Source organism: Lagopus leucura, unplaced genomic scaffold (genome assembly GCF_019238085.1).
Source record: "Lagopus leucura isolate 7727_CA_CO unplaced genomic scaffold, USGS_WTPT01 Super-Scaffold_100028, whole genome shotgun sequence".
Classification (NCBI taxonomy): Eukaryota; Metazoa; Chordata; class Aves; order Galliformes; family Phasianidae; genus Lagopus; species Lagopus leucura.
This window is the reverse complement of record NW_024962279.1, coordinates 4,825,284-4,847,581: the sequence shown is the minus strand read 5'-3', so window position 1 is coordinate 4,847,581 and position 22,298 is coordinate 4,825,284. Positions and strand designations below refer to the sequence as shown.

The 22,298-nt window shown below is 41.9% G+C and overlaps 1 protein-coding gene across 1 annotated transcript; it reads right to left on the bottom strand.

The window, feature by feature from the left end:
• Positions 1-1,274: 1,274 nt before the first annotated feature.
• On the bottom strand, positions 1,275-21,553 carry GXYLT2 (glucoside xylosyltransferase 2). The gene is made up of 7 exons (XM_042880930.1): positions 21,339-21,553; positions 14,830-15,019; positions 14,492-14,623; positions 8,051-8,302; positions 6,950-7,073; positions 4,684-4,856; positions 1,275-4,081 (listed from the first exon to the last, which is right to left on the bottom strand). Exons 1-7 carry the CDS (start codon positions 21,551-21,553, stop codon positions 3,899-3,901), a joined length of 1,269 nt encoding a protein of 422 aa, XP_042736864.1. The 3' UTR covers positions 1,275-3,898.
• Between the last annotated feature and the right edge of the window lie 745 nt (positions 21,554-22,298).

Sequence of the window (22,298 nt, the reverse complement as noted above, 5' to 3'; positions counted from 1 at the left end):
GATGTCCCAGGCAGGCAGAGAAGTCACCTCTACTATGATCATACTTACGAAGAGGCATATGAAACCTGTTCTGAGCTCCATTAATGCTCCACAGTCCACTTAGGTGTGACAAGGATGTCTCTTAGAGTCAGTCATGGTTGCCAAAGCACATACAGCAGTGAGAGCACAGCAGAAGAAACTCTCCCAGTACCCAGATCCTCGCCGTGGTAACTGAGCACCAAGGCCTTGCTTTGAGGAACTCAGGGTTTATTTGTTCCGCATAGGGCAGCTGTAACCAGTGAGATTCATACTGACACAAAGGACCCAGCTGTACGGCAATGAGGATGTGGGAAATCACAGTTTAGGTTCCATCCTCTGAATCACAAAGGGCAGAGAAATGCTTGTCCTGTTTGCTATTGCATCCATCTTGCTTCTGCCCATCCTGTACTATGGAAATCTGTGCATGTTCTCCCCACATATTTCAGTCCTGACTAAAGCCATGGTTGCTAGAAACATCTTGGATCAGAACAGCACAGACAAGGCATTACAGAGCATTTAATGGAACACAACACAGTCATACACTCCTCATACCTGAAATGAAGAAACACTGTATTGATTTACAGCTGGCCTTACCTTTTCCTCATGAATTTCAATTGGAGTTTTAGTCTCGACTTCAAAGAGAATGTGACTGAGCCCAACATACCACACAGTTGAGTAATTTGAGCAAATGAGAAAACAATTTCATAACCAGGCAGACTACTGGCCTGACTGAAGTGACAGCTCACGAACTTCTATCACACAGAGGCATTGTAGCAAAACCAAGGATGCTGCAGCAATGACCATACATGAGTACCAAAAAAAAAAAGGGGAGCAGGAGGGAAAGAAGGCAAATGATGCTAAATGACAAATCCCATAAGTACTACAGAAGAGATTCAAGAAAGGCCATAAGTACCACTGCAGGATGCAGTACAGCAAGGTGACAAGACAAGCATTTTAAATGCAACAACAGGTTAAAAGAATACATTTCCCTGCAGCTCTACCTCTGCACATCTTTTAACAGGAAAAGGTCAAAACATAACAAAGGGTAACACAGTATTGAGAGCAAATTTAAAAACAGACTTCAGAATTCTGGTGACATATATAGTAGAGTACATAAAGTAACTAGACTCTTCAAAAAGGGCATAGAAAAGATACTACACTGGAAAGTTAACATAGCTTCTACTAATCTAACTCAAGTCCCAGTACACACACACAATCTTAAAAAAAAACCAAAAAACCAGCACAAAATACAGAGCTTGCTTAAAATGTCATTTATTTGTACTTTAAGCAGAGGATCTTAACACAGAAATGCACTGCTATGCCTCCTTGGGAGCTATAAACAATTGGTGCACTTGTCAAATAAAAATACACAGGAATTAAATGATACAAGAAAGCTACATAGTTCCTTACACGTACACCCGCATTGCATAGGTGTACACATGCATACACTCACAGAGCAGTTTCCAGTTTCCACTTGTAAGAAAAAGAAATGATAGCAAAGCTATCTAAGCCCACTTTATAATATACAGGCAAAGAACCTAGAAAAACTCTCACCTTTTAGAAACACACCCAAGTGCTTCCTACTCTGGCAGTTCTCTGTTGTACAACACGCATTTGTAACCTGATGCTTTCTTAAATGGCTTTGGGCTAAAAGGAGGTGCTCAGCAGCTCTTCATGTAAAGCCCCTACTTATCTACCTTCAGCAAGTTCAAGTATAACATAGCAAATCGAAAACCTGAATATTTGACGCTGATACAGCAAGGTCTTGGTTACATGCTTAACTTTATGCACTGCATATAAGGCCTACCAACTAGAGACAGAATTCAGAGCATCAAACAGCTGCTGGGTTGGGGCTTGCTTTCACACAACCAGGACGCAGTTCTTTGGGCTGCACCCTGTTGTTTCTTTGTCACTGTGAAAGGAGATTTGTTGTTAGCAACACATTCAGGATTGTTGGAGTTTCTACGAATTTCCAGAAAAAAATGTTGGTTTTCCTTTCTACATTACAATGACGCTCCTCAGTGTGACACACCACTGGAAATAAGTAAAATATGAAAGGAAGGGGAAAAGAGGGTAAGGCCCATCTAAGTATTTACACATTCCATTACTGAAATAATGGATGGCTAATTTACATGAATTAACCACAAGTACAAAATAGGAAATAAATGAAAACTGGTTTCTAAATAAGATTAATGTTAGAGCCAACTACTGTTAAAATCAAATACAATATGGTTTAGGAAGCTGTAATGGAATATAAATTAATAATTCCAACAACAACAAAAATCAAAGTTAATTGTTTTAATACATTTTGGAGAGCTCAAATTACAGCTTCCCCTGCCCCCCCCAGAAAAAGCACAGCAGGAAGAATTCTCCCATTCTTCTGGCAAGTGGTTATTATACTAACAGGAGTCTTCATGTTAAAGCATATACTTCATATATTTTAATAGCTCTTTCTGAAAATAATGTAGCACCTCCTGTAAACATAAAAAGCACTGCTTTGATCCCTAAACGTTTTATATGTAATAATGCCTTTGTTTTGTAATGAATTCCATTCCTTCATTTTAACGTGCCCACAGCCAGAGGGTTCTGCTGAATCATAGTTACACAGTCACAGCTTTCTAAACTCCCGAGACTTAGCACCAGAGCTAAACTGCCTGGGCAACAAGGCTTTTGCTCTGCAACTTTCTCTGGCTTACAGACACCATGGAAATGAGGGATTCAGAATGGCCAGCATGCGTCTCATCTATCCTCATTCGACCTAAAGTCAGCTTTACTCTGGTATTTGAAAATAAAATTAAAAAAAAAAAACAAAAAACAAAGACTTCTTTATGTTCTCCTTACTGCCAACTTCAAAGGCTTACCTCTTATCACAGACTTACATTATCTTAAACTTCTCAAAACAGCACACAGAGTTTCCCCTTCATCGCCTCCTGGTTTTTGAAGCTTAGTTTGGGTTACATTTTCAAACTCCACTGTATCCAGAAACGCTTTCTTTTTTAAGCTACAACTAAATCTTCAATTGAAATAGTAAATAAGACAAGCTGTGGGAGAGGGTAACATCTACACTTCAGTTTAAATGTCTCTAGTTCCCATTATGAAACTCTGGGCTTTCCATCAAAATAAGTCAGAGGTGCCTCTGTCCTTTACGAGTCCGTTTGCACTGATGTGGCAAAGCCTTTAAGATAACATCTCTGAGTCACAGAACATGCACAAACTGTTGATTGGAATTTGCAGCACAGAGGTGAGAGCAGACTGATTGTTTGTTCTGTGCTGTTTAGGACCAGCACAGGCCTGCACTGCAGCTGCTAAGACACAAGGCTCCCTATCTTAACACCTTCTTGACTCAGATGATTCTGCAGCAATGCAGTGTGCCATGTTGTGTCTTTCACACATCACTCTTACGGATGTGTCACCAACACTTCCACACCTCTTGCAGTTGGAAAAAGATGCTTGCCATGTCATTTGAAGCTACATTCCATACATAGTAGCTTGAAATGCCACTTCTTTGCTGAGCTTAAGTTCAGAACGAACTTTTGTATAACTTGAAAAAAAAAAAAAAAAGAAGTTATAGTGAATATTGCTGCTCTTAAACAAATAAAGTAAACTCATAAACAAAGTGAGAATCATCAACTCTTCCTGTTGCAACCAAAAAGAAGAAAAAAAAAAAAAGACAAACAACCAGGAAAAGAACGAAAGGACTGTTTAGGTGGATCTCCAGGACTTCTTCAGACTTTATAATTTCAGAGAGCTACCAGGAAATTGAAAAAGGATTTTTTTTGTCTGAGTTTAAGACAAAGAGTGACATCCTTCATTTAAATGCCTTAAGACATTCAGGCACAAGCCACCTAGGTGCAAGTTTCACGTAAAAATACAACTACATTTAGTATCTGTGGTTGGCCCCCAGGTAGACAATGACACGATTTTCATACACCTTCTTCATAGTTTTCTCAATTTGCTTCAAAAATACTTGTGGAATTCTCCCACATAAAGTGTGCACTGTATCCAGGAACTTAGACTGAAGAGGATAGTACAAAGACTGGAAGAGATTGTCTTCAAATGGAAACTAAAGAAAAATAGAGAAAAATAGTTATTAGTTTTTAGTCCAGCTCTTCTTTTGGTAAGGACAACAGTGGGGGAATACTTCAGTGTTTTAAAAGAAGGAAGAATTCTGGAACTTGAGCACAAATTCACATATCCACCCACATGCAGGTTATGTTTCACCACATTAGCTGGTGACAGTCTCTTACTTTGCATATGGACCGGGAAGCCTACAGCTTCCTCTCAAAGAGGAAATATGGACCTGTGTCTGTATGCAAGCTACTGAAACAATTCTCTGCCTTCTATGTGCACAGAGGCTCCAGCTGCTTGGGGAGTACAAGATTTTATTGGGCATTTATGAACCAGGGACACCGTGCCAGCAGAAAGAACTCCATCCAGTTACTTCTCCATCCAGTACTACAGAAAAGCAATTTAACAGACTTTCTGATTACACGTGTACCATAACATGAAGGGCTGTGAAACAGGACAGACCACAGCGCCTTTGTCAACTTGTGACTGATGGGTATGCTCAGCTCCAACTGCTGTAGTGACAATCTGAGTGACTTGGCTAAAGCTACAATCTGCACTGAAATAAAAGGACATCCTCTATCAAAATACAAGACTTACATCACGTATCACTTCATAGAGTGCCTTGAATGTAGGCTGCTTATCGTCATGGTAGACACCTCTATTTCCATGCAGAATAGAGACACCTTCTTCTTCTGCACCTTTACAGTTACTTCCATACATACAGTGGTCAGGTCGGTAGTTCCACTGACATGGAAACACATAGAGACACTCTACCAATGTCAGTCAGAGGCAATGGGGAGGAAAAAAAAAGAAAAAAAACACATTAAATGAGTTCCAAGTTAAATTGTGTTTCTGTAGAAAAGTGGGGACTGATGGTCAGGAAGAAAAATATGCAGTTGCTTCCTTTATAAAGGTCCAAAGCAGCCACTAGACATAAAAGCTTCCTTTCCTCTGAGGATGGCTACCCTTGTCTCACCACTGTCAGACTGGAACTAGCCAAAAGAGAAGGCAATGCAAAGACTGGGTGCAAACAAATCAAGAGTTCATTTTACAAAGTTAAAAATGACTGAATCAAATCTAGAGAATGTGGCTCTGTTCAGAGTTTTCTGCCCTAGGAAGAAGTTTTGAGAGTTACAGAAGTGTTAGGCGAGCACACAGCACTCACTGCTTTCCAGAACCCTGAATCCTTCTGGAGGCAGCAGCAAAAGCTTGCAATGCAAAAGCTTGCAATGCACATCCAGTGTTTGCTGATGAATCTCTCACTGAAGCTACAACAATTTTTTATATGGACACAAAGCAGAGCACAAGAGGTGCTGTATCTTATCCACAGTGCTCTCAACAGTTGTTTTCTGTTAAGTTTTAAGATCTAGGCTATTTTAAAGATGAGTCTAATTTCTCAAGAGAGCCTTGAAGCCTACTAATCTTCTTTTTAAGTTTCCTTCATGCAAGTATTTGCAATATGCTTACAATAAATCATGCCAGTGCCTGTGATCCTTTTGCTATAGAAATGGAGTACAATGAATCACTGCACTATGTTGGCAGTCTCTGCCAGAAGCACTGAAGACAGAATTCTCCACTTGGCCTTTCTTAGCTTCCCAGAAAGTCTGCAGCTGGTCCTGTGTGATTGTTGAGGAAGTAAGAGAACACTATTCTGAAACACTTCTTCCCCTAAGGCTCTCCAGCAGAAGACTGCTCCAAAGAGAGCGAATTGTAAGTGGTTTCTGTTCAGTATGACCTATCACACATCCAGAATTGCTCCCCAGTGTTGCTAAAAGCTCAAGAAGAGCTGCAGTGCACCAATCCAAACCCTGCTACAGTTAACAGGGACCTTCCAGTAAGCCTGAGCAGATGTTTGTGAGCACAACTCCTCAGCAGGTTACTATGGGGAGAGGATGTCATCAGGTGCTTATCAGCTTATTACATGCCATTTCATTATTCTTGATCTTCTTCTCACCCTGGCTCTTCCACACACTTTTTGCTGTCACAGCTGGACATGGATCCCAGCTGCTCTACAATCCCTCAAATACATTCATTAATCATCAAAGCAGCTTTGGGGACAGGAAGAAGGGTGCATCTTTTCAGATGCCAGGTAACACAGATCCACACAGTTTTAAGCCAGCACACTGTATCCATAAGCCACCTGCAGCAGTCTCAGGTGATTTCTTCCCAGGCCAGTTTTAACAATCCCACAATTTACCTCCAAAGTCTGCTCTGCTGTTTTAGTAGCATCCAGTTACTTGGCTTTCTTTTTCTTGTGCTGTCTAATGCTTGTTTGTAAAACAATTATTTACAAATTACAAGGAGAAGGCACACCACAATACGGAAGAGAATGCTGATCATATTATTGTTTTCTTCCTCCTCCACACTACAATTAGCAGCATGAGTTTGACTTCACAACTAATTTGATTTCATGTTCTTCCTCCAGAAGACTCTAACATTTGTGGATTTTTTTTTTTATGAAATTAATTTATAATCCCATAACAAAGATTTGTTTCCACTTTAGTTTTCCCCAAGATTGAGACTAGCACATAGCATACTAAGGACACTGATATCTGGCATCAGTCTGCAATAAACAAATGTTAGCTTGCTTTGCTTTCCCTTAGGTTAGCTGCATTTGACTACATCCAATTACGTATACTGTGATTCCTTAGAAGAAAAGAAGATGGAGTAAATAAAGATAAATCCAATCTGATTCTGTTCTTAAGTTCACCTGAGGGAATACAATCCTGGCCATGCTTACACATTACCTTCATGCCAGAGTACACCAAGCATATTGAAGTAACAAAAAGCACTTCTTTGCATTTAGCAGAGTCAATAAATGTTCTTAGTGCAGGTAAACATCACTTCAAGCAAGCTTACTTACCTGGGTTAAAGTAAAAAATAATATTTAGTAAATCCTGGTCTCCCCATGTAATGTAGTTTTTGTACTTTTGATACAGTGGGTATAACATCTCCTCCCAAGTCAAACCACTCGGTATCACACTGTTCTGCAGGACAGAAAAACAAAAACAGTGAATTACTGCTGTCACATTTGATCTGATGTTCGAATCAGAGCACAACAACCACATATCTCTAATTCTGCAAAGCCACGTCAAGACAGCCAGAAAAAAAGAACTGCTAGGAAATACTGCTCTGGTTAAGGGCTGGAACAGCGAAGCTGATTGCGCTCTATTCATCTGATTAAACAGGAAATGAAAGTTGTGCTTTGATGTCAGCTCCTGTTATTCAGAACCTTCCTATACTTGAGCAACACCAGGGAGAAGTGGAAAATAAGTGCAGGGATGAGCTGAAAATTGAGGTGGAGAGGTGAGAAAAAAAGCAAACTGAAAATTATTGTCCTTCCTTAGGGAATTCTGACATTAAGAGCAAGTTGGTTTAATTTTTTTCAATCAAACTGCTCCTGAAATGTTATAGGCAACTTCAGGCCTTGACTGAAGAATAAGATCCCTCAGGGGCAAATTAAGTTTCTTAAGAGGTTACAGAGCACACGTTCAACAAAACAAGCAAGGTTTATCACGATAAGCCTTCCACAAAGAAGAGATGTCAGTTTAGGCAGTGAAAACATTCCCTTTTCATTTTTATCAATTCACAAAATCATTTGGCCTGCAGCAGAAAACATATGGATATTTACATCAAGCTTCTCAATTTTAACTAACAGTGATTACACTGAAGGTCCCTGAAATTATTCTTTAATGTACCTGTGGAGAGAGTGAAATGCTGAAGAAGTCAGTTTCACTACTGCAAGGAGACTGCTTCATCAGCAAGACCTCAGCACTTCAGCCTCATGAGGATATTTCTCATGTTTGAACAACCATTTTTATTTAATACCAAAAGAATTGCAATATGCATTCCTTATTTTTCAGATTCCTTATAACCTAAACTGCATTTATTTTCGTACTACATTTTAAAAGATGTGAAGAATCCACAAGTCACCAGTTACTGCAACAGCTGTATTTCTTCTCACCCTGAACTGAGTGTTGCGTATCCGTGTTAAATTCATTAGCATCACTCCAGAATTGACTCCAGTTGTCCCATAATACGGGTGACGTGCAAATCGACTGTACCAGCCAATCTTTGGTATCTCGTGCTCTGGGGCCATAGCAGCTAGCTGCGTTGAGTTGAATTCTTTCAGGATGTGCCAGATGTCATCGATGGGCCTCAGGAAGAGAACATCGGTGTCCACATAAAGGAGAGAATCCACATCCTTTAAAATAACCTTTTGGGTTTGCACAGTAAGAAGAGATGAAAAAGAAACCAAACAGATAACAAAAAGGAAGATTAATGTAGTAGTACCTTTCGCCAGTAAACTGCTAGTATAAAATAAGTTGCTGATTTATCATCTAAAATGTAATTATGTACAGGAACAATTCTTATTACAACCACGTGTTCCTACACAAAGAAACTTACATTCAATGTTAGCACATAAACATGTTTTACATTAATTAAGAAAACCTTATTAATCACAAAAAGGCATCACTGTACTCCTGAAGAACAAAACATCCCTTGGTGAGTAGAAGTGTTCTATTAAAACTCGTCAGGTCAGATCTCTGCTGTCAAACTAAATCAGGAATAACAGTAAAGTTAGTGAAGTTGCAGGGGTGTAAATGTAAATTAGACCCAGAATATTTCATCTATTCTTGTTAACAATGTTCCCCCTTGTGGCAATCCAGGTGCTTACATGCTCATTCCTTAATTTCAGCAGGGCAAATTATATATTGCTTCAATAATTGAGAAAACTCTCAGCTGTGTGCAGCAGCTGTTTGGAAGGTAGTAAACATCACTTGCTCAGGTTGACCATCAGGTTCAACTGAACTTTTGTTGCTCTTCATTATTTCAGCAAACCATTCAAACATTCCTGGATTTTTACCGTGCTCTCATCTCCAAACCTCATTTCTCTCCTTCTCCACTTGAAAAGCAAATCCAAAGGGCTATTGATTTGCACCAGGTGTTGGACTGGAACCATCGGTCACTTGTCTGATTGCAGTGACACTAATGACCACCTCTCCTATTTACAGATAACTTAATACTACGAAACAAATTGATTTTTTACATGAATTGAAATGTATTGTGACAAAGGTTATTAGTGAAAGACAGAGAGAACAATTCGATTTTGAAAAAGTATTCTGTTCACTTGATAAGATGTGGTCAACAGACATCCCTTACATTGCCAAATCTGTGAGTACTGATCAAGTGAGATTTTTCACCTGATGGAACACTTTACATTTCGAACTGACATTCAGCCAAGTTTAACAGATTCCTGACATAACTATACGTTCTTCCTACATAGCAGGGCAGGCAGGAGAAGGCAAATGTCTGTACGTCTGGCTTACAACAATCTCCATATAAATAAGTCCAACACAGTCCAGAACACTTCACTGTACAGCAGGTTGTAGCAATACACTGTCAATAATTCTTTGACACAAAACAGCACGCGAGGGTATCAATAAATGAGTGACATTAACTCAGTAACACAAAGAGCTGAAGTCCAATACTTCACCAAAAAAATCACTATCAGTCAGCAGAGGACAGGCAGTTGAAAAAAATAAAAGAATTTTTAGCTTAGGGATATTCTTAATACTGCATCTTATTATGTAGCACCAACAAGACCCAATCCATGAAACGAAAGTATAAGGAAAAATCCCCCCAAATTTAGTCCAAGGTGGGAGATAACACTCAAACACACAAAGAGCACGATAAAAAGCCATTAGATTCTGCCTGAGGGACAGCAGCACTGCAGAGCAAATCAGGATTTTTATTTTATTTTTTTTAAATAACGCCCCAGCAGAGACAGATTTAGGCATTTCCTAGCAGAGAATTAAGGGGAGAGTTCAACACGTGCACTTGGGAGCCCCTCTCAAACCTAACTGTCAGTGTGAGCCTCTTCCAGCAGAAAATCTTAGGGTTTTTTTCCAGTAACTGCAAACATACACATAAAACTCATTCTGTCAAAAGTCAAAGGACTGTAATAGCTTTCCTGTGTATAAATAGATCCAAGCAAAGTTTCCAGTTTTGTGCAGTGGGTACCTCAACTCCATGCTTTCCACCTTGTCATCCTACATTCAGATTCATACACCCTCCTTCCCCGGCCTGCCAAAAGATTCCTGTTTCTCTCCTGTCCAAGCTGCTGCCCTGCAGTGACAACAGGCTGAAAGAAAAGCAGTGCTGCTCTTTATAAGCCCTTCACACTTTCCTCTTCACATGCAAAGTGTTAAGACTTACCTAAAACCTACATGTCGGTTGGAATTGATCACATCTCCTTCTGGCTGTGCATTTAACTTTGCCTTGGGTGGAAGAATTTAATTTCAGAAATCACAACTCTAAGAGATCCTTGCTTAACTCCCTGGATTTCAGTGGAATTACACAGTGGATAAAAGTTCATTTAAATAATTCTGGCATTCCCCTTGTCCCACAGCTTTCAGGTAGTTCTATTTTCAAACATTACGTTCCAAAGCTACATACAGCTTTCTGAAAAATGTTATGATTTCCACAGAACTCAAAACAATATTTAACTTTTAATGAACCAAAAGCAAATGACAGAAGGCTGGGTGTTTTTGGCTGCTGATTTTTGATGTCAGGAACAGCCATGCAACACAAAGCAGGTGGAGGTAGCAGACCTCAATTCTTGGGCTCTGCCCCAGTCAGGGCAACTGACTGCAGCTTAAAACAGATGCATGTCTGACCTGCAACAGAAGCAATGCAGGACTGCCTGGTACCCTGAGCTTGCCTGCTGGCACAAACCATGTAGACATGCCGGACAGTCAGGAATATGGGTTGACTGCACTTATCTCCTGCACTATGGGCACTTACTGCTTGAGAGGGGTGGTGTTTTTTTCCATCAATAGGGAGTATTCTTAGTAAATCAGAAGTTCTGTACAGAACTTGCTATATTTAGCCTGACACTTCACTTAAATACTCAATTATCTGTAATTTCACAACTTCTGTCTCTGTAGAGTCTCCTGTGTTAGCAAGACTGGCAAGTAATAACATGCTACTGTGTAAACACATATTGGAATATTGAGAAGTTGTGTTACATGATGGCTTGCAACAGCTAGTGTGTTAATTTAGCTGAGCTTTATCCAAAATTACAGATGAATCAGTGAGCCACAATTAAGTTTGCATCTTGATGCTAATGTAGTACTGCAAATTAGAGTTACTAAACTAAACTGTAATTAGCAATTAACTCAAGTTACAACAGAATTTTGTCTCAATAAGGCCCTTACATCTATCCCTGGTGTTACTCCGCTGATCCATTGGGTAGATTACTTCTTCATTCTCAGGAGAACGTGGGGGTAATGTTAGCATACCTTCAGTAGATTCAGTGTCTTGAGAAAAGCCTCAAGTGTCAGTCACTACTACAAATAAAATCATCCAAAAATCCCAAAATGTTTATTTTACCTGGTTGTTCAGCAGTTCTGTATTGCTGTCTTAGAACCAGCTGAAAGTCAGCTCTGTGGTGCAACATTCATCAAGTCAGAACACACTGTTTTAACATCAGTGTTAATACTACAAAACAGTTTAAATGTCACAACTGTGCTCTTATTAAAAAACAGATATTTAGGATTATCCTTAGGAATCTTTATGGTCTGTCCACCCCAAGCTACCTAAAAAACAGAAGAAAATATGGTGTTGGCTGATAATTTATTTATTGGGGTGTAAGAAGAAGCCAGGAAGGAGAAAAAGCCATAACCCATTTGGCATACAAAAGGAACTGAATAAGAATTAAGAAGTCTTAGTTTCACATACACTTCCTGCATAATTTTTGGGATAGAGAATAAAAGGAATTTTCCAGTTTCTACAGACATGACCTACACACAACACTGACAGGGATGACAGGGCTACTTGAACACTCAACAGGCTGCATTTTGCCAACCTTCCTAGGATCACACAACAGCTTTCTCAGGCCGTACAGAGCTGCCCATCATCACCACATCTCTGCATTTGACAGCACATGAAAATAAGTTCTACTCAGTAAAGAAATGTTTACCTTTCTGCTTTCAGAAGATGTCAGGTGACTGCTGAGAGCATTCTCCTTTAGTTTGTTTTTTTAAGTTTCATCTTTTTTAAGCATTTAGAAACTGTGTTAGGATCCACATCTTCCTTATTGTGCCTTTGAAGACCACATTGATGGTTTTATTGAAACCGATTGCAGCAAGATATTTAGACTTCTGAGTTTCCATGGAACCTACCTACTCAGAAACGACTTCCTCTGCATTTGTGTAGCAAATTGTGTAAGATTAATGTCACAGAATGCCTCTACAAAAAAGCAGGCTGCCATCATCTTACTAAATATTTGAGTAACTCGAGCTGATTCAACAAACTGCAAATACATTCATTTACCTGTTACCCAGCACAAACCAATTCATTAGTACAAGCTGCAGGATCACATCCCATGGCTCTAGTTTTATCAGCCAGTGAAACCCCTGAAAGATTCTCACACAATTTTCCTTTAACACATTCCTCATCCCCTCCTGCCCACTTTCACATGCCTGCTGGTGCTGCTGAAGATTCTTTGGCAGGAGAGGCACTTGTGAATCAAAGGCTCACATTCCACTCAGGCTTAGCATTATCAGGAACAAGACAATTTGCAGGACTGAGGGCTAAACAGCTGATAAACTCAGCTACTGCTCTTCTGGGATCCTTCCTAAATCCAGTCATTTTCCACTGCTGTGGTAGAAAACGCTGAGCACAGGAAAGGATAAGCAATATATGCAAGTCAAAACAGTCCTCTAAACAACAGCACTAAAGATTATCTGCTCCCACCATGTGCAGACAGGGCTTTTGCAGCACTGTCTTATTCAAAGGGATATCAGATTCTGGTTATCAAATAACAGTAAAAATAATGGTGGCTGAAATTACTCAGACTGAGGCTGTGGACTTGAGCAGCAGAAATCTAAGTGAACACTTACCACCTCAGCTATCACTACAACTCATTTTCCTCATTATATCCACATCAACTTAGCATCAGCCACTGCTATTCTCAGACAGCTATGCCTACTGAAAGCCTTAAACCTCAGCCTGGCTACACACAACATCTTGCAACTGCCCCAGAGAAACAAACATTCACCATTTGGTCTGCTTCACAGTTCTCCTAAGAAAACATGCAATGATCTAATAATATTCCTTGCAAGTTACTAGGGAGCACTAAACTTCAGAAATGGGGCAAGCAACAAGGAAGGAGACAGAAAAGCACTGCCCAGCTTAAATGAATCAGCATGAATGCATAATTCTCTATCATCAGAAAGCTGATAACAAAGCCATTTCTGTGACAAGTGTCTCTACCAAAATGACAAAAATACTGCAGATATAGGAAGAGCAGAAAATTGTGTTTACCTAGTGAAAACAGCTCCAGATGAGTAAATCCTTACAACCAATCTGTACAGAACAAACTAACACTGAAGGACTATTTTCCAGGTGATATAAATATTTACTCAGGGAACAGAGGATCCCAGTTGAAGATGGAATTACTTCCAGCCCATCTGGCCTTTGTGCATTTGAAAGCCCAGCCCTAAACAGCAGATAAACAGAACTGCTGACAGCACATATTTTCTCACATATGTATTCATAGTCTAAAGTATCTGACATGCAGCTGTCCCCTGATTGTTTCCATCTGAGAAAGTAAAGATTTCTTTGTCCCCCTGTTTCTCAGAAGATGGCAATGAAGAGATGTGGACTGTGTGAGCAGCATGGCGCTTCACTGGAGTCACCCCAAGCAACCAGCAGTGCACGATATTTGGATGTCTGGTCTCAATTCCACAGAAACTGCTTCATTGCATAAACTCTGCACATGCAGAACTGTTACCAACATGTTACTTCTCTCCAGCAGCCTTAAGTATTTTCCAAATTTACAACTCTAAGAATCATACAGCAAAAAACACAAGTTTTCTGTGGACATGAGTATTCCATAGCACATGAGGCATGTGCGTGAGATCTGACCTCGCATACACTGGAACTATTCCATAAGGGCACATGTTACACTCTCACACAAGGGAAGAGATTACTGAAAGCATCATTCTGAGGACCAACATAAGGAGAGGGAGATAGTGGATAAAGAGATACGATGACTGCACACTGAAAAGAATGTTATTTATGGAAGGCATGCAGCATCTACCCTGCAGGAGCTCTCACACTGAGTCTTAAGTGGAAGTTCAACTGAGAGCCTAGTGGAACTAGAGACAAATAAGAAACATATTCCTCACTAGCAGAAAAAAAAAAGCAAGGCTGGATGTCTGGTTTGTTTTTAAGCAGCAAAGTAGAGATTAAAACATCTTTAAGCAGATGTTTCAGCCCAAAAACTGTTTTAATATTACACCAAAGTTTCCTTCCTTTGGAAATAATCTTTTCTTTTTCCCCCCTTCTTTTTTCTCTCCCTCCTGAAGCAACCTTCTCAGAAAGCCAGGTGCCTTACCGGAAGAAAAAGGCGCTGGGCAGCACATGGTTTGAATAACTTCTTCCATTCCTGAGCATTTCCTACTGAGAAGGTTATTGGGTAAATGTTGTATTCAAATTTCTTTGTATACGAGGAGGGCCATTCCTGTAACTGAAAGACATTCACAGAAGAATTAGACAGTACATATAATATAAGGTGTTGTTTTTGTTGTTAATATGCATGTACAGGGAATTTAGAAACCACTTCCAGTAATAAAATGCTTAGCTGTTACTTGTTGATGCCAGCGCAGTTGTGCTCTGGGACCTGCAGCTTATAACTAACCCACGTATTTATCTACTGAACAACACAGAACTCACTTTCTTGTTGAATTCAGGCTTAAGGGAATCCTCAGAAAAAATATGAAAGCAGAGCCTCCTGTTGCTAAACAGAACTGCTGATTTCAGCATGATGAGAGTCTCTTCCAGCCGGTCCCCACAAGCCACAACTGCCAGATGCATGCATTGTAAAGATGAAGGCTCTTTTGAACGTTTTTGTTCTCCAGGCTTCCTGAAAATTCATAAATAGACAAAAATAAATTGAGGCAAACGTGAAGAGATTCCTGCACCAAGATCTGTTTCCTTTTTTCCTTTCCATCGTGTAGAGATCAGGAGGTTTTTTCCCTGATTAGACATCCACAGAAAATGCAATTGGGTGCCAGTTCTGTCAATGGTACAAACCAAGTATTGAAATTACTTCACAAATAAATACACTATTTTAAGAATTTTAGAGTTTTCTGATCTTGCATAAATCACACTACACCCACACATGAAACCAATTCAACAGCACTGCAAACCAGACCACAGCTTACCAAGTGTTTGCCTTCCTAGCTTTGAGGTTACACAGCCAGAATGGCCAGTCTTCAAACACAATGCAGGTTACAGAACTACAGCCAGTAATTTCATTACCAGGATCACAACTTCTGGCTAGATTGGAATAAGACAACTAGTCCTTACTTTAAAAAAAAAAATAAAATCATCCATCCATATGTAAATTATTCTAACAGTTAATTTTGCTTTTAAAAATGCATGCCTTAATCCTGGCCTGAAGGTACTGGCATTGTTTCAAAGGACTGCTCTGCATTTTGCTGGGTGGAATCCCTGAGATTTGGCTAAAATAGGGATTTTTTCAAAACAAACACATTCATCTGTCCCAGATGAATCAGACTACATTCCACAAGCAGCCTAAGGCAAAGCTGTAGGTTTTTCCACTTAGCCCCCATGTGCAGGCTTCAATACAATTTTACCTGGCCTGAATCTGCACAAACACAGCATATTCAGGCTATTTGCTACTCAGAAATATCCGAGTCCTTTCTGGGGACTTGGAGACATTTTGAAAATATGACCTTTCGTTTTTATGCCCTCCCCTGCAGTCAGGACAGAGGTGAAAATGACATCCTCTGAGAATGATGCTACTGCACTGTACTCACATTCCAACAGATGGCATTTATGCTCCTCTGGATGGATTAGTAGTGACAAAGTAAGGAAGTCACAAGCATTATCATCGTTACAGTAAAGTTTGAAGGCTAATCATAGCTCGCTAGCAGCTCTTGACACACCACTGAACAGAGGATATCAATCCCTGCCTGTTCTCAGCACACACAACTATATATATAATTAATCAGTGAAGTTAACACTATTAAACAAAAGCACTAAATAAAAATTACAGTTAATAAAGCTGTAATTATGTTCTCCAGACATTAAAGTGCTACTCAGTGTAACAGCAGCCTTCTCTACAATGGAGTAACCAACTTTTGTGTTAACAAATACCAAGTAGTGGTACTTTACCTGCTATACAAGCAATGTGTTTCATTAATGCTTTAAAGTCTTGGGCTTTAGCCTTAATTAAACTTCAATTTTATCAGTGTGTAAGTAATAGAAGACCACATCTACATAAAGTGGTATTTACTTTCCAACCCATTAGCGTAAAAACCACTGAATTATTAAAGTGAATAATTAGCTGCTCACACAGACCCTGCTCCCCCCCACCCCCATCTCTTTAATGTTTCCTCTTAATTGAGTCTCTAAATCAAGCCATATGCAGGATGAGAACTGCTTTAGTAGGGCCTGTGGCAGTAGAATTCACTGGGAGAGGGACTGAACTCAGAGCTTCGACTTCTCACAGCCCTACACCAAATCATTAAGCTTTTGTTTTGCAAATTTTAGCCACAGTGAACTCCAACTCGCAGCTATTGCACATTGACAAACTCAGTATATGTATACAGGACTTCCAAAGGACAGACTCAGCAGAAGAAATCCACTGACAGCAGCAGACAGTCCTACAAGCCCATGGGGGCATAGATGAACAAGAGGAACACCTTCTGCCAACACAGACACCTTCCTGGCCCCAGAGAGGAGGAGAGAGCTGGGCTCTGGAGTCATTACAAATCATGAGAACCTGGCATTACTGGGAATAAGAAGATGAAAATAGCAATGAGGTACAAAAGAACATTGAGAGATCACAGCACAACATTTTGTACCTTTAAGTACATTAGGAAACCAAGAGGACTGTAAGAACAAAGAGGAGCTAGAAAGGGAGATAAGAAAGTGGCACAGCAGAAAGCATTTACAAATATCTCAGCTTAGTCTTTACAGAATCTTTATTATCTGAAAGCCTTAAAAGAAAAAAAAACACCAGGACTACAGAAAAAGTTAGACTTCAGGGAAGGCAAATGTGAGGATCTTTGCCACCTCACTCTTCATCTTCTTCATTCAGTACACAAAGGTATCTTATTGATATATTAGAAGTCTAACTAAAATAACATTATGTCAAACTGTCCTGCTCCATTCTCTATTTTACCCATCTGTTTAGAGAAAATTATTTCCTGATCCCCTGTTACATTATTACATGCATAGCAACTGAACAGATCAATACAATAGGAAAGACATTACAACAGAGGCACGATGACAGAAGGACTGGCACAATAGAGAGATACTATAAAGGAAGGGAGAATATTGCTCACCTGTATTAGAAGACTCCAGGTTTGTAAGGGAAAGCTTCAACCAAGGAGAAATCTCCAAAAAGAGACCCTTCCCCAGAGAGGGTCCTTAAATGAGGTCTAAGAGAGGTGCAGCCAGGCTCCACCCCTCCAGTCTCACAGCTGAATTGCCTTCACCTGTGCTCCCAGGGCTGACCTGGTCCTTTCCCCAGATGCTCAATCAGCGGTTCAGGCTGTGGCTCAACAGTTCCCAGCCACATGGCTTCAAAACTAAACACTTGCTTAAGACTAAGCATTGCAGAAAGCATAACAAAATAATTGCAGAATAGATCCCCGTGAAACAGCTGAAGCCTGACTCGGTGAGATGTAGCACAATACAATGCTATAGCAAAGACTTTCCAACAAAACAGACCAACTCCCATCCAGTTACCCAATGGCATTTGATTCACTGCATACATTTTTTTCTGACAGGCACGGTTACGGACATCACAGAAGCCTGAGTGCTCAAGCACAACAGCGTACATTCCTAGGCCTTAAAGTTTAGATTACATGCAATTTTCTTATTAGTCACAGGCAAAGTGTCTCAAACATAATTAACCCAAAACCTGTCTAAATCAATCCAGATCCATTCAAAAGAACGCATTCCCATCTCATTATGGAGCCTGCTAATCTATTCAAGCCTTCAAATTTATTCCAGAGAGAAAGATAATGCATGCAGATTCTTACAAAATGCAATATAGTTGTTAGCTTTTGAAACCTTCTTCTTATTATGATCTCATTTGCTCTCGCAGCGTAAACAAGGTTAGATTTAGGCAATGTATCAAAACGGGTGATTCACTAAATGGGCTCCTTTCCTGAGAGTCAGCGCTGAGTCAATGCCCCAACTTTGGCTCTGTTATATGAAACACATTCTCTCACTCTCTTTAAAATATAAATTAGAAAGTGTCAAAATGTTTTTAAAATAAAAGTTCTCACTTTAATGCAGTTGCATAAAATTCACTGCAGGCACTGACAATAAAAAGAACTGTTGAAATTTCAACCTCCTCCCACTGCTCAGACTAAGAGGGAAAACAAACCAGAATGAATGTTTCCATCTTCTTTTATCAAGAATGTTCTTTGTTAGTGAAGTGTGAGGCATTCAGGCCATCAGCATATTATGGCCTATCAAACTGAAGCCAAACTTCCATGTGTCTTGCACACAGGCAGCAGAGAGAAAAAAATATCTTGACCGGTTGCCATAGAAGATATGTTTAGCTTTGGCAAAGTTTCTATTAAGCATGCTTAGTTTAGGAAGAAAATGTGGTCACATCTGCCCTTCAAATGTGAAAGAACTTTTGTGCTTCACGATACCTCACACACACTGATCTGGCACATATGTGTACTTCTTCATATGAAGAAGATCCTGTTGAAGCCCCAGGACCTGCCACTTCCAAAAGGAATCATCAGTAAAACCACCATCAAAACCTGGCTTTCTAAGCTAACCTGAACATGATGATTACCTTCAGATTTGCCCAGGTCATCCAACAACCAAGGCAGGGCACATAACAGTTTGCCAGGCACCAGCGAACTGGTAATGCACAACTAGTAGAGCTCTTATCACGTATGACTAGAGTAGAAGAAACATGCATGCCTTAAGAATTGAAAACGAATGTCTTCTCTTGTTCTCATGCAACTGCAGAAAGCAATATTAGAGAATCCCAGTGGAGCTACAGCTCACCAAGCCTGCAGCACGACCTCGTAAACCCAGCACACATCCATCTGTTCAGACAAAAACCTGCATTCTTCTGTCAACACTGTATCAATCAACGTGGGAAAACAGAATGAAACAACTCTTCACATTCACACAGACATAACTTTGCTGAAGTTACCTGAATTGCTCACTCAGCCCACAAACACACCACCAGCAGGCCACAACATCTCACATCATCAGATCTCTGAGCCTGAAGGAATCAGATCACACACCACCTCTCACATCGACTTAAAAAATCTCCCTTGTCTCACAAGGAGTAACTAAAATAATCATTATTTTATAGGAACAAACAGGTAACAATGGCCTCAATTCAGCATATTACACTTGATGTGCTTTACTGTAAGCACCTGCGTGAGGAAATGCTCCTGAAGGAATGGGAAGGCTCACTCCTGAAGCTACCACCTATGTAAATTATGTAACACCTATGCATTGCCTGTTTCCTCTATTTCAAATTCAAGCCTCTGAGAACAGTCTCCACACTGCTTTCAGTGTATTTTGGATCAGACCTGTTAAGACAAGCAGATCCCATTGCCTGACACCTTTCCCGTGCTGGTGTGGATGTGATCTGTACCAACGCAGCGTATGTCAGCAGACAGCTTTTCTTTCCCCAGAAGGCAGCTGTCTCCTCCAACCACTTTACATCATTCACCAAAAATTGTTTTTTTTAAGGTACCCTCAACTAACTGCATTTTATTTTGATATTATCTAACAAAGTGCACAATTTTTCAGTAAGCGTCAGAATTGGACACTTAAAACTGGACTTCTCAGCAATGCAACCCTCGCTGGTGTCAGCAGCACAGGATCATACACTGCTGGAAAAAAACCAACCCAAAGTGGAAGCAAAGGCGAGGTTGAAATCTATCATTTCACTCTGTTGCTATGATTGTTCTGTGTCGCAGAGCAACAGCAACAAAAACTCTACAGCTTTTGTAAAAAGTACTTGCAAAGTCATTAAATATTAGAAAAGCCTGATAACGTCAACTTTTGGAACATGAAGATGCTCAGTGAAAAGCTCATTGAAATGGAGCAGTTGTTTACACTCTCCAGCAGTTTCATACTTTCTGTGCTCCCTCCTTCAGAGTTCTTGATTTCCATGATAATTGCAAAGATATGCCTTAAAGAAAAATGACTTCAGGAGGTACAGTTGCTGGTGGAAATAATCCTGCTTTAATACATGCATTTGAATTCTGTCCATGATGCATTCCCAGCCACAGTAAACATCTCCTGCATTCAGCAGGGTAACAATGCTTGCACGAAACCCACTGCTTCAGTAAGTTAAGGGACAAGAGCTCGAGAAACAGGAGTGGCCTTTCATTCAGAACATCTCTGTGAAATCATGAATCAAAGACACAAAGACATACCAAGTTAATTAGATATGAGGTCACACTAACCATAATATAGTTGGAATGCAACAGGGAAAGCAGTCCTCCCACCACTGAAAGCACACTGCCCGTATCGTTTTTGAAGCAATGAGAATACCATTTTTTTTTCTAAATAATCCACCCCCAAGGCCCTGAAGAGGGAAATACAACACACCACAATTTCAAACTCTTTTCTGCTACAGTTATGTATAAAAAAATGTTCAAAACCAAATACGAACGGCTCGAAATCGGACGGTGCCAAGCAGTTTGGAAAGCAGCGGTAAAGTACAAAAGGAGCCGGCCACCTTTCATCTCCCCGCAGCATTAAATCAGAGCAGGTCTTGTTCTCAGCGCTGACAGCAGCTCCTGAGCCTGAGAGCGCACGGCAGCCCTCGACACAAGGCCAGAACTCCGGGAAAAGCCGCCGCTTCGGAAAATCGCTGGCACGCAGAGGCGCTCCTGCCCGCACAGCGCAGAGCCTCCACTTATGTGGCACCTCCGGCACGCGCTCAGTTAAACCACACACACACAAACCTGCACGCTTAAAGCAGAGCGACCAGGGGAGGTTTCCACCGCCACGCAGTTCTGGGACTCACACGGGATGAGGGAAAGAGTGCCTGGAGGGCCGCCGAGCGGAGCGAGTTCCCGGGGCAGGGCAGGGCAAGGCAGAGCAGGGCAGGGCGAGCAGGGCACGCTCGAGGCGGGGGGCCGGGCACGGCACGCGGCGGGCGGCGCTCCCACCGGGGGCGATCGCGTGGGGCTCCCGAGCCCCGCCGTTACCTGGCAGCGGCGAGTCCGCCCCCGGGCGCGTTCCTCCGCGGCGGACTCCGGCTGAGCCTCGGCTGCCGGCGGCCGAGGGGTGCGGCGGGGCGGGCGGGTGCGGAGGGCGCGGGCGGCGGGCGCGGAGGCGCGGCGGCGCTGCCGACCAGCAGGTAGAGCAGCAGCAGGCTGCCCAGCGCCAGCAGCGCCGCCGCCACCTTGCAGGACAGCCGCATGGCGCGAGCTCAGCGCGCCCGCCCGCCCCTCTGCGCGCCCGCCGCCGCCATCGCCCGCGGCCCGGCGCGGGGACGTGGCCGCCGAGCCCCGGCCGGCGCCCGGCAGCAGGGGCGGGGCGCACCCTACCGTAGTCTCTGGAGTAGCCGCTCACCCGGCGCAGCGCTCGCGGCCGGAGGAACAGGAGCGCGGACGCTTCGCGCGAAGCCCGATGCCGGCGAATTAATGCCAATCGTCGCCTCTCCCGGCGAGAGGAGGAGGCTGGGCTTCGCGGTGCGCGCTGCGTTACCCAAAGGTACCTCACGCTTACAGGCTCATAAAGTTCTGCTCGTGTCAGGGTTCAGTGCAGCGAGGGGCGCGTGTGGATGGACGAGCGGGAGGAGGTGAGCGGGGACGCGGGCTGTGATTCACCTCCGAGGAACGGGCGGCTGCTGCGGGCGTCCCACAGCCCGGCTGCCCGTCCCTTGGCTGCTGGATTGTATCGGGATCGGCTGCAGAACAGCGAAGGACTACGAGCATTGAGATGCTGGGACTTCGGTACGCCTTTTCATCTCTTTTCTCCTCCCTTCGTGGTTGACGTTCAGCGTCTGATCGCGGAATCGTTTGAGTTGGAAAGGACTTTTAAATGTCATCTCACCCAACTGCCCCACAGCGGACAGCAGCGGTCAGCCTGACAGCGAATGCCCGCAGGGCGCTCCCAAATACATTCTAATAGCCGGCCTCGCAAAATCCCGTGGCGCTGAGGTC